We start from the raw sequence: 17,872 nt of genomic DNA, 5'->3' as shown, positions 1-17,872 counted from the left end.
GCCCCGCGCACTTACCGTGAGCGCCGTCGCTCTGGTGACGTCACGGGGCAGGCGGCCAATGAGGAGGCGCGGAGGGCGGCCTGCTTGTGTTTGAATTCGGCGGCCGGAGCGTGGCGGTTGGACCGGCCTGGAGGTGAGAGCGGGGATGGACACGGTCCGGGGGTGAGACCGGGAATGGGCGTGGGCCGGAGGCGGGCAGCGGTCTCGGGGGTGAGTGCCGGGGATGGACAGGAGCCGGGGGGCGAGAGAGCGGGCGGACAGGGGCCGGGGGGCGAGACTGGGGATGGACACGGTTTGGGGACTGGGACCGGGTGTGGACACGGCCCGGAGGGCGAGTGCCGGGGCGGGCGCTGAGCGTTGTCTCGCCGCTGCGCCGATCCCGGCGTCGTGCCCCGAGCAGGAGTGAGTGCGGTGGGGTACGGAGTGGAGCCCCCCCCGCTCCTCTGCCCCAGTTGTTCCCTTGCTCCGTGGCCGTGGCTCTGTTATGGCTCAGCTGAGCTTGCCCTGAGGCGGCAAAAGCGTCGCCGAGAGCAGGTCGCTGTCCGCTCTTAGGGGAACGAACTAGCGAAGATGGGCTATTTGAAGGAAATTCCAGGCTATCGGTCACTGTATCCCACGCAAGTTACGTTAACGTAAATCCCGCTGTAACTCCCTTTAAACCCCCGTGCAACGCGAGTAAATCAATCACCCAGGGAAAGCAGCATGGGCGGCTGCTCTGCCTTCTGCTGTAGGACAAGAAAACTACCCCTATTAGTCTGTAGGAACCTGGAAGCTCATCTTCAAGCTTGCTCTGACGCAAAGGACGGCCAGTAGGTTATTTAGTAGTTTGAATTGTTAAAATAAACTTAGGAATTTACTGGGGAAGTGCTAGCTGGGTTTCTTAAAGCTGCGCTGGATTAAGTCATCTTTTTAGGCCGGTTGCAGTGCTTCCCAAAGTTGCACTGCATTGTAGCTAACTGGCCAAGGGATGGGTAGACCCTGCAGAGGTGCCGGGTGTTAGTCCTTATCAAAAGTGTGAACTACCTGAAAGGTTTTATCCGAAATATAATGCCTTTCACTCCGTGTTGTCAACTGCAGAGGAGATTCAGCTGTGCAACCTGAAAGAGCCTTGGAAGCGAAGCTGGGGGCCGGAGGGGATGACTCCCGCTAAGGAAGAAGATGTTTGCAATCACGTGAAAGTGGTGGTCCGTGTCCGTCCAGAGACCCAAAAGGAAAAACAGGACAACTTTAGCAGGGTTGTCCATGTTATTGACCAGCATGTGTTGGTCTTTGATCCAAAGGAGGAAGAAGTTAGCTTCTTCAACGGGAAGAGACTGACCCATAGGGATATTAACAAAAGACAAAGGAAAGACCTTAAATTTATGTTTGATGCTATTTTTGATGAAATGTCATCCCAGTTGGAAGTTTTTGAGCATACTACCAAAACTCTGATTGATGGCTTCTTAAATGGATATAACTGCACAGGTAACTTCGCTATTTATTTTCTTTAATTAAAAGACTTCAAAGTTTCTACCATTGTATGCAGCTGCTGCAGGGGCATTAAAAAAGCCTGAGATGGAAATAAAGCCCTGTGTTTTAATTCATGTGTATGAGAGGCTGGCTTTTTAGCATATGGAAGTTAGAATAGCTCTACTGTTTTGGAAGTAAGTTTGTGTTAGGGTTATATAAGACTTCAGAATTTTATCTGAAATATGTGTGCTAATGACATAGTAACTCCTCTGGAGTTATTCAAGCAGAAGCAGTTGTGTCACTGAGTGTGTGGTAACCTGCTTTATGAACTCTTTAAGAGGCTTTTTTAATTCGCAAATGAAATATGATGAGGAAATTAAATGTCTTTTAGCAGTAAGTTGATGGTGTAGGGTTATGAGAGTAAGTAAATAATATTTTCATGTAAATTTTGAACTGAAAATTCAAAAATGTTACTTTGAAATAGGTCTCTGATTACAGCTGTAAAAGGTGAAGTCTAAGTAAGAAACTTGATCAGTTTATGAAAACAGCTGTTAAGAGTGACAGGTCTGGGAATGTTCATTTGACTTATGTGTTTCTGATTAGCTTACTGGTATAATTTGCCTGTTCTTACTTTGGTTTTTTGGTGTAATTTCAGTGCTTGCATATGGTGCAACAGGAGCTGGAAAGACTCATACCATGTTAGGTTCTCCTGAAGATCCTGGAGTGATGTATTTAACCATGATGACACTTTATGACCGCATGGATCAAATAAAAGAAGATAAAATATGTGATGTTGCTGTTTCTTATTTAGAGGTGAGTTCCTGCATTTGCTATGTTGCTTTTAATGATTCATATTTAATACATAAAGACAGGCTGGTTTTGCCTTTCCCTGGTCCTTTCTGGGGCTTAACAAAATGCATCCTTACAGGAGTGGAACTGAACTGTGCTCTGCCAAATTTGCTGCTCAAAGGCACCTGTCACTGTTTTACAGAAGGCTGCTCAAAAAGAACAATCACTTCTAATATATTCATTGAACATTCTCATGATTTTTGTCTTGCTGATCAATTACATCCCTTTAAATATTTGTTGATGTGTACAAAAAAATACCAGGGTTATATCTCAGGACTTAACAACAACATCCTATAAGCACTGTGAAATTACACAACAAAATGATGTCCTGTTTTTACAAGTCAGTGTCTTGGCAATGCTATTGAGTAGTAGTAATGAAATTGTTATCTTCTAGCTCCCTCAAATTCTTAATGGAAGAATAGTTGGTGTTCGGGAGGGGGAGAAGGAGAGGAGAGAAAAAAAGGAAAATAAACGCTTTGCACTCATGCTGCTTGCAAAAACTTTTTTTTTTTTTTTGTAAAAAAGTTCTTTTTTTTAATAAGGAAAACAGTTATTTACTAGAAAAAATGACACACCTTAATGGCTCAAAAGAAATCAGGTACACTGAATATTTTAAGCTCAGTATAGTAAAGCTGTTTGGAAAAAAATCTACAGTGTGAATTTGTTACTTTGCCTTAAAGAAATACTAAAAAAGACGAGTGATTTCTGTTTATTTAAGTTTAATTCGGTCAAGTATGGGAAGATGGTTTTAATAAAATACTTTCAATTCCCTTTCAAAGATTTACAATGAACAGATCCGTGATCTGCTGGTCAGCTCTGGACCTCTGGCTGTTCGTGAAGATGCCCAGCAAGGGGTGATAGTTCAAGGTCTGACATTACATCAGGTATGTAAATACATCTGGAAACTCACAATGTGCTTGAGAAATTTGAGAAGGGTCCCATAGTTCTGTGAGAGTTGGTAATTTCCTAGTGGGCTGTTTTCTGGCCAGTAACTTGCAATCTTAACTGATTAGTCAAAAGCATTAATAATGATGGAATAAACTGCTAATATTATCGAATGCAAATAAATAAAGCATTCAGTCCTTGTTGTCATCCAGCAGGTTTTGGCAGATTTGTTTTTCAACTAAAACATCTTGGCATCTTTGCCAAAGAATTGCTATGCTGGCCTGGAAAAGTAGTTTAACATGAAACTTTTCAAACATGGTTATTATAAAAACAGAAACAACCCTGAGACTTCACACTGGTTTAGAACACTCCAAGATGGCAATGAAGGCAAAGTCAGTTTTGCAATCTGATAGTAAATTCTTATGGACCTATTTTTTTTTGGTAGCCTTTTAGTGTATGTTACATTTTATGTAGCTTCCAGATTTTGTGTTCATGGAATGAATTGACAGGAAACAGTGTTCTTAGTTTGGCTTGCTCTGTGAACATCATGTTTCCTAAACCTCCAGTCTTGTGAGGGAGCAAAAAAAATCACTATATCACTGTTTAATGCATTAGTACAAGAAGAATTAAGTCAGACATTCTTAAATGAGGCTTCTTCTATGGAGGACCTTTTCAGATTTGTTTAAATTCTTTACTAAAAATATTCTCTGATCTAAATTTCTGCAGTTAAACGCTTTTCATACATGACTGCTTTTTAGTGGAGAATATTTCTTTGAAGTGCCTCAATTTCAAAACAGGAAATTTCTCTTATTTCTGGGTAGATAAAATGTTAAACTCCTTTCTTTTTTTGAAGGTGACTGTTAATGTATTATAGAATCTCCTATAGTTGATGGAAAAGGAAAAAAAAAAGTGTATTTATCTTGTTCTCTACCATTAAAGCCTAAATCAGCAGAGGAAATCCTTCAGATGTTGGATTATGGAAACAAAAATAGAACTCAGCACCCCACAGATGTGAATGCCTCCTCTTCCCGCTCCCATGCTGTCTTTCAGGTAAGATAACCCAGCAGATGTACAGTGGTCATTACTGTGAGTTGCAGGTTCTGTTTAAAGTTGGATACACTGGAAGCTTTTATTTTTAAACTGTGTTGAACCTTCGTTTGGGTGAGAGGGGATTGAAGTTTTCCAGTTTTCTCGTTGACTCTTTATTCCTTAGAAGTATGTAAAGGATCATAGTGTTTGTATTTGAAAAACTGAATTCAGTGAAAAGGTCTCTAATTCCAATAGTTTGAACATATAACATATATTTATGACAACTTATATACCTTAGAAGGAATATCTCTTCTGAAAAATGGTAATTTTGAGCTTAGAATATATTTCCATATTGTAATCTTATAAACTGAAAGTTATTGGTGGGTTTTTTGTTGGTTTATGGTTTCATTACGTTTCTCAGCATTTCTGTAGGAATAATAATTTACAGAATGAGGTTTCTTGTCTGACTATAAACTGAGAATGTCAAGTAGTACTTTCCTACTGTACTTATTTTGGTTAACGTTAATTTTTACACTAAAGCGATTTCTTAATGTTGTGGTATGTACCAAGTTTTAGAAAATGAAATGATGATTCTTAGTTTCCATAAATGAGTTTTGAATGAGTTGTATAAGTCCACTAGAACTTACAGCTTCTCCCAAGATTATTGCTGTGTGCTACCCCCTGATTCCTCCTTAAATACAACCTCTGATATTTAAAAACTAGCCCTATTAACTAAAATGTATTTTATTTTCTTTTCTGTTTGTTATCACCTACTGCAAAGCAGTATCTTGAATTATTTATATGACGCCCCTCTGGGTTGAAAAATATTAAATTTGATTCTGGTCCTTGCATTACAGCATTCAGCTGTTGGGCAGTTCTTAACTCTATCTGCAGACTTTGGCAATGCTTAATGAAAGCAGCCAAAAGCTTTGGGATTTTTTGAAAGAAACCTCTAAATATGTAACACAGCAAAAGTCATTGCCAGTCTAAAAACTTCTATGTTTTCTTATATACCTTAAACTTCTGTTTGAAATTGCCCTCCCTGGTTTTAATTTCCCCTGAGGTCTTGCCCGTGGTTGTACACTGTACGAGATCATACCAAGACTTCTTCTGAAGTTGTTCAGTTTGAGAAGTTGTTCATTGTTGTGTGTGTGTGTGTGTGTTCTGCCTTTAAAAAGGCACCAGGTACAGTGCTACAGAGAGATCAGAGTGAACTGCTGATTTCTGTTTGTTTACTTGCTGGGCTGGGGTGTCTTATCTCCCTCACCTTGACTCAGGAAAAAAGCTCTGGATTGTATGATCTGGCAGTCTTTGCATTCTTCTCAGTACATTTCTAAAAGTGGCAAGCAATTACATAAATCACTTCAGTTTCTCATGCATTTCCACACATCCATGATATTCTGCATAACAGATTTGTGTCTTTGGTTCCAGAGATGTAAGTGTTGAGAAATCCCAGGTGCTGTCTCGATTGAACTTTTTTCTATTATTTTAAGAGCTGTTTGTTTGTAGAGATATGTTATCTTTTATGCTGGCTTTGGCTTTGCTTGTTAACTTTATTGGAGAAGGATGTTGTCTGAAACTCACTCAGAAACTGATAAAAGTCTTAGCCCGGGACATTCTGAGCTGATTTTAGAGATGCAAGTTTTGCCTTCCCGTACCATCTGTCTTTGGTTTGAAACATCTATCTAGGTCAGGCAATTACTGCATCTGAAAGTAAAATCCAAATTGCCACACTGTTCTATTGAAAGTGTTCTGCTGACTGACAAAGAAATAGAAAAGTTTCTGCTTTGGGGCATTTCCTGTATCTTTTGAATTTTTACAAAAGCTTGAGTCGTACAACATAGTTTGACTGTCACTCCAGCATTCCCTGCTTCACTAATGATGGTTACTGGGTTGTTCTGATTGACTGTTCCCAGTCTGAGGTTGGATTCTTTTTGTCTATTGTACTAGAAATAGTACAACTGAACTTAGTTGTACTGTTTGATATAGAAATATCTATTTGGAATAGATACCTTTCATGGCAAGTCATAAGTATTTGATTCACTCAGAATACTTGTCAAATTATTCCCAGTTACAAAGTGCTGTGAAGACTTCATTTCTCATGCACAAAGCTTAAAGCTACAGAACTAGTGAGATATTGTCTTTATTGCCTCATGCATGGCAGCTCTTTCCTAATTGACTGTCTAAAAGTCTGTTCATGAAAGGGTCAGTAACCAATAGCCTTATTAACAAATGGCAAGGCACTCAACACAAAAGAAGGGAAAATTTATAGAGAATTCTAGAAAAGTAAAAGCCATCTAAGGATAACTTTAATTCTCCTCACTGACTGTATAATTGCACTCTGCCTACTTCCTTATAAACCTGAGGAAAGAATACCTTCACCAGCAGAAGGAAGCAAAAGTTCCTTGTACATCTCCTGTACCACGAAAATTTCAGGAAAAATGGGATGAGGAGGAACAAGTGGCTTCAGCAGGCACCACATTCCAAAAGATGTTGGAGTGTGTTTTCACAACAGTAATTAAGTGTTGTTTCCTATTAATGGTAGATACAATTAAGTCGAAGTCCCTGAAAATCCAGCCTTTTTCCTGGTTTATCCCTATACATGTCTTTATTGCACATTCCTAAATGTGCATTTCAAAAACGAACACCTCTTTCAATTTAAAGCACAATAGTGTGATATGCATCTTAAGTGATGAAGAATCAAGAGCTATTTTAGCTGTGAAATTCATTTTTCCCTGTAAAAAGTAAAAAAAAAAACCTCATTAATCTTCACTGCTGTTGTAAGCCCAGGGCCAGTTGGTCACTTAATCCTCTGCAGCAGGATGGGGGAGAGAATCAGAAGTGCAAAAGCGAGGGGGTTCTGAACCTTGTGGTTCACTTAACTAAAGGGGGGAAGTAGGGGAGGGAACAATCACTTGCCACCATCAGATTGATGCTCAGCCATTCCTCAAGCAAGGGCTACTTCAGAGAAACTTCCAGTCAGTTGGGGTCAGCAGTTTTCTTGCAACCTCTCACCGACTGCTTTGAGGACTGCACAGCCACTGTCCAGCAGCAGCTGATCACCAGCGTGTCACCAGCGCTGCCTGGGTCACAGGTCTGAAAGCACCACATAGGCTGCTATGCAGAAATTTAGCTCCACCCCAGTCAAACTCCATGCAACTACACTCTGCTTCTTTTTCCTTACTGATACCTGACACAAGTGAGTTTAACAAGTGTCAGAAATGGGTTTACTCTTTTCCATTAGGCCAAGCTGCCTGTTGGTGTTAGATATTTACAAAAAGGTTTATCTTGGATTTCGAGAAGGATTCCAATAAGAATTTCTGAAAACAGTTGTTAGTTTTATTGTGTAACTTACTGCTTAAACTGGTTAATGGCTACTTTTTCTTTTCTTTTTTTTTTTTTTTTTTTTAATTGTAGATTTACCTCCGGCAGCAAGATAAAACAGCCAGTATTAATCAAAATGTTCGGGTCGCCAAAATGTCCCTCATTGACCTGGCAGGATCTGAACGTGCCAGTGCAACAAATGCCAGGGGGGCTCGTTTTGTAGAAGGAACAAACATTAACCGCTCCCTGCTTGCTCTTGGAAATGTCATTAATGCTTTGGCAGATCCAAAGGTTTGTAAGTGCTGCTTTCCCGTGCAGTCTTCACCTCCTAGTGTTCTGAATTATTTTTTTTTTTTAAATGCTAAGCTAGTTGAGTAATGGGTGTTACATTGTTGATGCTACTCCTTTAAGATTGTTTTCAGGGTTTCCACCATCATTTCTGTGATAGCTAAAAGACAATCCCAATGAGAAAAGAGTTCTCAAAAATAATGTGCAGCTACCTAAGGATAGTGTCAAAGATGAATGTAATTGCTTTTCTTACTACCTTTTTCAAAATCAAGCATATGTAGAGAAGCTTGTATGAGTAAAGGAATAGCCTTACAAATAATCTTTATTCTCAGGGGAAGACACTTTTAAAGGATAAAACAGCACCTATCCCCAGTTGTTCTGGGGGACACACACGTCCCCTGCTCAAAGCAGTTTCCTGCTCTGGCTCACCAGCTCAAGGGAAGGAGGGGGTACAGTTGTGTGGGATAATGACAAAACCTCCTGAACTTTTGCCTGAGTCAAGACAATTGTTTACCATGACATTCTCTTCGTCCTTCTGGGCAACTAGCAAATTGCCCCTTCAGATATGCCAGGAGAAAAGGATCAGAGCTTTTCTTTCCCTTCCTGGTGATGTACATTGTCATCACCATCTTGTTGGAGTGGAAGGAGGAGTTTAAAACCCGTACCATGGGCATAAGGAAGATTCTTCATGTTGATTTATTTGGTGCAGGATTGGGTTCCTAGTGACCTAACTTGGCCACCATGAGATAAATGAGACAAAAAGTTTGTAGATATGCTTGAAAAAAAGCTTCACACAGCCAAGTTGGGCCGCCTGGAAAGGTTGTGGAATCTCTATCCTTGGAGATAATGAAAACCCAGTTGGGCATAGTCCTTGGCATCTTGTTCTAACTGCCCCTGCTTGAGCAGTGGGATTGAACTAGAGGGATCTTAGAGGTCCTTCTCCAAGTGAACTGAAAGTAGTTTAAGGTATCTTGCCTTTTCTGTTGGTTGCCTCATGACAAAAATAAAAGTATTAAACAACTTCAAGAAACTTAAACTGTTTGAGAGGTATTAGGTAACTTTTAAAAAAATTACTTTGGTCAAAGAAAAACTTCATGACTGTCATGTCTTGTGGCATTGTTGAAATTCTGAGTGGACTTCTGTTCTAAGTACAGTTGACTAATCCATAGGGACGTGTACAACTCTTTTCAGCGCAAGAAGCACATTCCTTATCGGAACAGCAAACTCACTCGTCTGCTGAAAGATTCCCTTGGAGGGAACTGCCGCACAATAATGATAGCTGCTGTCAGTCCCTCCTCCTTGTTCTATGATGATACCTATAACACTCTGAGGTATGCAAACCGAGCCAAGGATATCAAGTCTTCTGTGAGTATATCTGTATTTATTGATCTCTTGTCAAAGTTTAATAGTACAGTATTAAGAGAGGGAGAATATTTGGGAATATTATCTTTTCCTTTACTTTTGTCTCAATTTTGTTCAGTTATCTCTTCCTTCTTACAGACACTTCTTCCTTATATGAGTGATAGATGTAGTAGGTACAGACTAGATACTAGATCTGGCCTAAAAGCAACATAGCTTCATTAATGAGAAGATGTTACCAGTTTGAAATAGTTTGTTTAGTGAGCATGAGATTTAGAAATAATCCTCAGCTGGTAGAATTCAAATCTGTTTTCAGTATCTTGTTGTTACTTTCTTGAAGAACTGTAAAGGATATTAAACATGTGTCTGACCAGTTGTACAAGAACCAGTCCAGGTTTGTTATGAATAGAATTCAGCTGAAACCAAGAAGTTCAGTGAGATTATATTGACAATGAGATTATATTAATTATATTGATAAAGGAAAAGCCATGAGAACATCCTGTCTTCTGATCTCTATTGTTTTGATTTTTTTCATAATCTTTTTTATTGCAGCTCCTAATTGCTTTTATGTAATATGGGGTTCACTGTAGCTTCCATTTGTTGCATAATTAAAGATAGTTTTTATAGTAAAATCTACAAGATACACATTAAATAATCAAACTAGTCTGAATAAATGCAAAATGTGCTTGCACATGTAAATGTAATTACTTTTTATTGTTCTGTTGAGCAAAAATACCTGGCCATGGGTGTGCAACAGGTGACAACAAAAACTGTTAGTCATATTTTTGTTGTGCAAGTCAGGATTGTATTCATCCCTTTCCTCATAATACAGTGTATGTCTAACTATGTAGCAATTATACACAGTGTATTTATTATGCATGAAAACATGAAGGAACCACCTTAAATTCTTACTTATTTCTTTACAGCTAAAGAGCAATGTTGTTAGTTTGGACAGTCACATAAGCCAGTATGTTAAAATTTGCAACGAACAAAAGAAAGAGGTATGTAAAAAAAAAATCTGTTGTTTAAAAGTTTGAAAGATTAACTCTGAATACAAAAAAAAAAGTATATAGGATTGAACCTTAAAGGCAGTATTGTCCTAATTCTCCCATATACTATTTTAAAGTAAGAAAATTTTATCTTCTGAGAGGAATATTACCTACTGCCATTTGTAAAGCTATTCAACATATCAGCACAGAATGATAGATTTGAAAAAAAACCAAAAAAACTATATCCCAACTAAAAGGTGCCTCTTTTGGTTTAGATCCTAATGTTGAAGGAGAAACTGAAAGAATATGAAGAAAAGCAAGTAAGCATTCCTGAAAACTGTGATGCTGCAGAACTTTCAAACAACCAGCAAGTGGAAATAGAAAGGTAAATGAATCGCATCTCAGTCTTGCTTCCCAAAACGGAGCTTGCCTGGCTTGTAAATGCATTTGTAAAACAAACTTGCTCTTTTCAATATTGGTTTCCTCGTTTTAACATTGCTTTACTTAGACTGGGTATGGCTTTGCATAATGTGCTGCTTCTTTTTAGAGCAACTTGGTGGTGGATTTAAAACGAAAGGGGGGGATGCAGGAAATGAGATGTGACAGGAAGGAGCATATGAATGCTGGCTCCTAGCAGAGCTGCTTAACAGGTTGTGTTTGTGGGTAGGCAGAATGGAGTTTGCATAAATGACAGCAGCTCTTGCTACTGTTGGCAGACACGACTTCAAGTAGTATCTTTCCTGCAAGGTTCGAGAGACAAAAACCTTGAAGCTCTTCTCTCTATGAAGAGTTTAACGTATGTTTGTAGATTCCTTATTTTTCTGTGGCTTTTGTATTTCTTGACCTCTCTCTCCTCTTGATATTCCTGTTGATCTTCTCTCATGGGGCTGTCTCAAGAGAGCCCACAAAAAGTAACAAACTAAGATGTGAAGTATCAGTTTGTTGAGGAAGTCAATCTATTCCATGAGAAGGTAAGATGTTGGTGCAAAAGTCTTTCTGGATCTGTCTCTGCGTATCTCATCACATGTTTCTGAGAATTATTCACCTAAGTTGATTCACTTAGCTTTTTTTAATTGGCCCTTTGAATGTGCTAGTTTTTAACCTGGGAAACCTGCTGAGGTGAAGTAAAAACCTATTCAAAAGCAAAATGTTCTCTAACTATGCTTCATTTTACTGGCATCCCAGGCATTTCAATAAACCTTCTCATTCAGGTTATTTAAATTTAATTTTCGAAATAAGTGTGGGCTTCTAAGTCATGTTGATAGTTCTGACAGTTTCCCTGCATATTTTTGCACTGTATGTCTTTAAGATTGATTTAATTTCCTGTGATTTGCCCTTTATTTCATTCCTTGTGTGTGGGAAGAGTCAGTCAAGGGCGAGGTCTCTAAAATATCTTTTCAAAATGCTGGACATATTCAATGCCAAGATTAGTTGGTCAGGGAATGTTTGCATTTTAATGTTACGGCATATCCGTAGAGCCACATGTAAGCCTATCCCATTCCCTCTAGATATCAGAAATAAAGTGAATATCTCATTCTGTTCTTCCTCATGAATATCCTGTCAGGTTCATCCCACTGATGGTGTGGGTGATGAGTTGATTTCTCCCACGTTCACTTACAGGTTTTGAAGGTATTGTGCTGCCTTCGCCCTCTTGTTTGGGGCAGGGAAGAGAGTCTTATCCATGAGCTTGTATTTCAGTCCAACTACCCATGGTTTTTGCTTCACTCTCATCTGAAAGAGACTTACTGAGTATTGCACTTGCTTCTTCAAACCCAGAAATCATTCTTCTCCATCTGTCTGAAGCTTGGAGTCATGTTGTCTGCCAGCCCTTCAAGTCTTAAGCCTGTTGAGGTAGACAGTGGATACTGGCTTTGGAACTACAACCAACAGGTCCATGAGCACTTTCAGACAAGGCAGTGTAGAGGGTTCATACCCTGCATATGCCTGCAGGATAACTTTGTAATTTTTCAAGTGAAGAAGAGAGGGTAAAGCTAACTCCATAAGAATAGAAGTGTGCTTATTGAATGAGTGAATCCAGCTCTAGGCAGGAACTTTGCAAAGGCTTCTATACTTGATGCTGTATTTGGGGCACAGATGGTTATAGGTACACATTTACTGGTAATAGTTCCTCGTGAGGACTGTACATAGAATCAGGATGTGCACCCTCTCCTAATTATGCCCAAGTTTTTGCTGTGAGGGAAACAGAGAGAGGATTCACTTGGATTCCTTATTGCTGTGTTTCCCAGGCAGCTGGGAGGAACTGTGTTTCTATGGATACTATGGAGGGCAAAAATTCTGCAAGCAGTTGTGCAATAGATAGTATAGTAGTACAGATAGTAACAGTGTAGAGTAAGAACTCTGATACACTGCAGCTGATTTGCATTGTCGTGGGATCTTTTAGGTTGGAAAAGACCTGGAAGATCATAGAGTCCAGCCATTAACCTGTAATGGCTCCTTAAAGAAATAATACTTCTTTGTTCTAATATGCATTTTTACCTAGATATGATAGCATTCTCTGGACACTTAGGGAAAACTACTTTATTTTTAGAACTGTGCAGAAGAATTCTTTTCTTAATTCTGTTTCTTTTTAAAAGGAGAGTAATAAAACACTAGAATGAAGGGCTCAGTTACTCAAACTTTAGACTGTGAAATAGAATTGCTACTTCTGAAATACTGGCAAGAAGTCAGTTACATGGCAAGAATGTCTCTGCAACTTGCTCTGTAGTTCAACCTTTGTTATTATTTAGCATTTTTACAATACTTAATTTTATGATTTTTTGGTTTTTAATGCTAAACACTGTAGCAACCTCAAATGTTGCATGTCTTTAGAACATTTGCATGTTAAACTGTGTCTTTATTCTTATGTAGAGTTCTAACAACATAGGATGGTATGAAAGGCTTTGTATACAAGTTGGTCATTATTGAGATATACTACATCATCTTTTGGGCTGTTCTGTACTGCTGCATTTTCAGTGCTCAGGAGTGAAGTGAACAAGTACCACCACTGAACCTTATGTTGCAACCTGGCAATGCTTCCAGAGTTTCTCCTTATCCTTGTTATTCTGATTTGTGTTGCAGAGTAGGGATAAACAGATAACTGGTTACTCAGTAACTCCTTGAGTACCATCTACTAGTTGGGGTTTCCCTGCTATTAGCCTGCTATGAGTTAAAACATGGTCCATGTTCTGATTTTTGTTGTCCATTAGTGATTAAAATTGTACACCAGCTTCAGGGAACATGAGCAACTAAAGACTTTCTTGGTTCTCCTTTTTTGAGAGATAGCTGGCAAGTTTTTTGAAGACCTTTTGTGTCTGTGGCAGCAGTGGTCTGATCTGTTTAATAAATTGGTATACAAAGTAGAGAACATAGCTATTTAGTATCTTTGGGAGGTACAGATAAGACTTATGTTTGAAGTTTCAGATGCTTTTCTTTTAAATCTCAGTGTCATCTTCATAAATACAACAAGATTTATTTTTAGTGACCCCTTAAAAATTTCACATCTCATTTTCAGTTCAAATACATAAAACCCTTTCTGATATATTGACACTTTATTTAGTGTTCATATATAACAGGCTTCACTTATTTCCTCTTAAGTTCTTTATATTTATTTTATTAACTTGGAATTGAAATTTCTGCTTCTAAATGAGATGGCCATAAAAAGTGTTCAGTAAGTAATTAATTATTTATTTTTATCCTTTGTTTCTAGATACAAAGAAACCCTTAAAAATGTGTTTGCAAACCGTGAGGAAATCAGAAAAGAATACCTCAACATGGAAAAGAAACTAAAAGAAAACACACTGAAGAAATATTACCATAATCAATGTCATGAACAAATTCGACTGATGTGCTCTGAAGAAAAAGTAGAAAAGGTGAGTTTTCTATAATGTAATGCAAGTATCATCTCCTCATTTTGCTGTATTGATGTGTATATTTTGCTTAAGTAATTATGCAATGAGTTAGTGCTTAAATATTTAATTAAAATGAGACACACTGATTAGCACTTCTCTATGACTATTGCATTAGTGACCTAATTTTTGAGGTATACAGCAGAGTATAGTTGTCCTCTGAATGGGAGTACCCTTTCCCTTGTTAGGACTTAGAATACTACCTCATTCATATCCAGCTTGCTGGGTTTGAGCCTTTTGGTTGCCAGATTTCAGCAAAACATGGGAAGAATTTGATCCTTGCAGATAGAGGATTTTCCTTTTGCCCAATATTTTATTTATCAGGGTTTTTCTAGGACACATTCAGGAAAACAAAGCAGATAAAATTGCTTCTTCACTTTCATACTTGAGTAACTGGGAATTATTTGTTTATGTTACATAAAAATAAGGAAAAGAAATCTTTACAGAGAGAGAGAGGGTTTGGTAAACATAATCTGAAGGTTTTCCCCTTAAATGCTAATTTCTTTTTTTTAATTCGGTTTTTTTTTTCAGGCCACTTGCAAGCGGGATCAAAGGCTTGCAGTACTTAATATCCACTCTGTGCACATGCAGAAGAAAAAAGAAGAGGAGGTCAAACATTTTGAGGAAAATACCAAGTGGCTGCACCGTGTTGAAAATGAAATGCGTCTTCTGGGTCGAGATGGGTGTATTCCAAAGGTAAAATGCCTTTCACTTTGTCAGGGTTGGGAATGGGGAGGAGAATTGGAAAAAGGATCAAACCTATGAGTTAAGAACAGTTTAATAATTGAAATAAAGTATGTGAGTATACAGAAAAAAAGGTGAAGATATCTTTGGGCTTGCATAGATAAGCTTGTGCCTGTTGGATTCTTGATACTGATTGCAGCACACCCACCACAGGTCAAAGGAATCTACAAAGCAATACTTATCCATGTGAATAAAAATCAAACAGTTCATACTTTTCTGCCATAAAACTACCTTATCATAACACAGCTCCACTCCACATTTACTTTTTAATATTAGCTGAATTAATATTACTTTTTAGCTTAAATTTTAGTTTTTCCCTATCAGTTTGATGTGCAGTTGTTTGATTTTTGTTTTTTATCTTCCCAATTCCCCAAAGGAACTTCGTCAAGATCTGCAGTATTGCCACTTAAACCTAGAAGTTCAGGACCTGAAAGCACAGATTAAGCACATGTTAGCTCTGGTGTCCCTTCAAGACCAGTATTACAAGCAAACAGAAAAGTAAGTATGGTTTCATGGCAGCTGTGATAAGACTTTATGTTCTGACACTTATAACTTCAGAAGAAATATTTAGAGAATTTAGTTGAAATTGAAACAGAAACAAGATATTTTTGTTTTCTGGGTAAGAATTGTGTTTACTTAAGCAAACTTGTCTTGCTGTTTTACAGAGTACTAAATGCTTTGCTTCCGGTTCTTCGCAAGCAACACCTGACTTTGAAAGAAGCTGGGTTGACAAATGATTTAACTGAGACTGAGTTTGGGGAGGTTGAGCAGCTTATTCAAAGACAAAAATCAGTAGCTTGGGCTGACCAGACTGAAGAAAAGGATCAAAATCAAAACCATGAAGTAGACATGTCAGCTATCTTTGCATTCCCACAGCTTGTGAGCAGACCAAACACCCCGTGCCGTAAGTGTATAATTAATTTGTTCTCTGTTGGAAATACTTCTAAATGTGTTCTGCAGAAGCCAGATGTCATCCATAAAGGCAGTGGATGCACACTTCTGCAAATATTGAAGCCAGATGTAAAATGGAGCCTCAGACCCTCTTTCTATAAATCATACACCATTCTTAATTGAACATAGAAAAGAAGTTAACTTTTTCAACTACTTTTTCAGTCACACTGCAACAGATGACTCCATCCTCTTCTTCTTGTAACATACCCCATGTATCAATGTTTGTAGATCCTGTGAGTGCTATTAAGAATTCCATTTAAATCTTTCAGATTACATTGATGGAAAAGGAATCATAGGGTCAGTCAGTTATAATTTTGTTGGACTGATTTGAAATGTTAAGCAAGTTCTACAACTTAGCACAATTTCTAGTGATAGCCTTGAGGGAGATGATATTTCGTATTAATTACAGGTTCACCTGGAATCAATTTAGTACAAAATTTTATAGTATTTATTTTTCCAAGAATCAAAGGATTCATCATTTTTACCATGGAATTGACTGTTTTGCTGTATCCTGATGGCCCCGTTTTTCCTCTGTAACTCTATGTAGCTGGCATTTTCTTCTTTAGATGTGAAGTGAGTTGCCCTGGAGCATAGTCTGGGTGAAAAAAGGGATGAAAAATCCTTATGCAAGGTGCTGTTCTGGTGGATGACAAGCAAAATCTCAGCCTTTAGTGCAACTGCTGTGGGCCAATGCTTGTCTTGTGCTGTGGATAGACAGCACACAACACACTGGGACTTTCTCATTACAGCTGCTAATCCATAACGTTGACAGACATCCATAAGTAACCAGGGAAAAACAGATAAATATTACTTCAGCTTCTCAAAAGCTGGTAGTCATAAAAGAGCATTTGACCCCTGGAGAACTGTGGAACTAGTTCCTTCCTTTCTTTAGCTTTCTTCCTCTATACAGCTTGAGACTTATTTTGTCAAAACCATTTATTGCCTCTGCTCTGATTAAGTGTATATGTGATTTTTTTGGCATGTGTTTGTGTCACTGTAGATGATGCCAGATAGTTGATACCCAGTGTCTCACTGTCTGCAATGTAAAGGTCAGATTGTGTTGAATGTCAGGCTGTTCTAGAGTTTTTTGGGGTTTTTTGTGTGAGTGGCGTTTTTGGTTGATTTTTAGTTTGGATTGGGTTTTCTTTTTAGTGTGTGTTTATTTTTGTGTTTTCAGAAAGAAGGGAAAGAAAGTTTGCAGACTTGCATGCTTACATTTCTTATTCTGCCCATGCTAGTCAGGGATTCATTCATCAAGGTTGAAAGTTATTTATTTTATATCATAGGCATATATTTTACATACTGGCTTTTTTTTGCTTTTAGAGGTACCTTTTATTTTTTTGGCAGAGTAGGTAGGGAGATGTACCCAAAGGCTAATCCAGAAGCTCTGTAATATCCTTTGTAACTAAGTATAGATTGTAGTGGTTCTGTTTTGTCATATATGGGTTACCATTGTTGTGAATTTTAATTCCTGATGCTAGTTCTTGATTAATCTACTTCTTTTCCACCTTTCTTGAAGTCCTGTGTTGTAAGAGGCCTGAACTGTTCTTACTGAAATTAACACTGAAATGACTGTTTATTTAAATTCCACATGAACTGTTAAGATGTGAACATTTCACTTCATTAAAATCATTAGATATTATTTGAGAGGTTGTCTTGAAAACCTTATGTGGAGGTTTTCCAATTATTCTCTCTTTCTAAATATTATTGAACTGTATGTTCCCCTAAGTAAATGGACAGTATAGTTTTCAGTTAAGATGGACTTTCTTCAGCTGTAAATTGTGTATTTGCCTAAAGATGTCCATGGAAATGTTTTTTTGGTACTGTGGTGATTTTTTTTGTTTGCGTCTTTTTCTTTGGAAAAGGAAATAGGAGAGGTTACTTTCATTCCTTTCCCTCTAATTAGATGCAATATAAAACATGGCAGAAACAACTCCCCTAAAATTTTGTAACCTTTAAGGGAAGGTTACCTAAAATATTATTGGTGTTGACACAGTCGTATCAATACATCTTGGGAGTTGTGGCGGAAAAAAAGTAATCCACTTATCAGTGCTTTACATTTTTTTCTGTTCAGCACAAGACAAATGTCATTAAATAGCT

General features: G+C 38.1%; 2 protein-coding genes across 3 annotated transcripts in view; one reads left to right on the top strand and one right to left on the bottom strand.

Moving 5' to 3' along the window:
- METTL15 (methyltransferase like 15) overlaps positions 1-108 on the bottom strand; it is a 91,282-nt gene extending 91,174 nt beyond the window's left edge. Inside the window, exon 1 of the mRNA XM_032690778.1 lies at positions 16-108. The gene's annotated coding sequence lies outside the window, so the exon portion shown is untranslated. The remainder of the gene's footprint in view (positions 1-15) is intronic.
- KIF18A (kinesin family member 18A) overlaps positions 34-17,872 on the top strand; it is a 31,653-nt gene continuing 13,814 nt past the window's right edge. The window contains exons 1-13 of one of the 2 annotated variants that reach the window (XM_032690773.1): positions 34-133; positions 1,078-1,464; positions 2,105-2,262; positions 3,078-3,182; positions 4,123-4,233; positions 7,630-7,827; positions 9,016-9,189; positions 10,110-10,184; positions 10,448-10,557; positions 13,879-14,041; positions 14,609-14,773; positions 15,198-15,319; positions 15,487-15,725. In XM_032690773.1, the coding sequence (XP_032546664.1) occupies positions 1,137-1,464; positions 2,105-2,262; positions 3,078-3,182; positions 4,123-4,233; positions 7,630-7,827; positions 9,016-9,189; positions 10,110-10,184; positions 10,448-10,557; positions 13,879-14,041; positions 14,609-14,773; positions 15,198-15,319; positions 15,487-15,725 (1,948 nt within the window). In that variant the 5' untranslated portion in view covers positions 34-133; positions 1,078-1,136. Of the gene's footprint in view, positions 134-168; positions 210-1,077; positions 1,465-2,104; positions 2,263-3,077; positions 3,183-4,122; positions 4,234-7,629; positions 7,828-9,015; positions 9,190-10,109; positions 10,185-10,447; positions 10,558-13,878; positions 14,042-14,608; positions 14,774-15,197; positions 15,320-15,486; positions 15,726-17,872 lie in introns of those variants that run through there. The other variant, XM_032690774.1, reaches the window with a different exon arrangement.

This window comes from Chiroxiphia lanceolata, chromosome 6 (genome assembly GCF_009829145.1).
Source record: "Chiroxiphia lanceolata isolate bChiLan1 chromosome 6, bChiLan1.pri, whole genome shotgun sequence".
Lineage (NCBI taxonomy): Eukaryota > Metazoa > Chordata > Aves > Passeriformes > Pipridae > Chiroxiphia > Chiroxiphia lanceolata.
The sequence above is the reverse complement of the archived record's forward strand: the minus strand, read 5'-3'. Positions and strand labels throughout refer to the sequence as shown.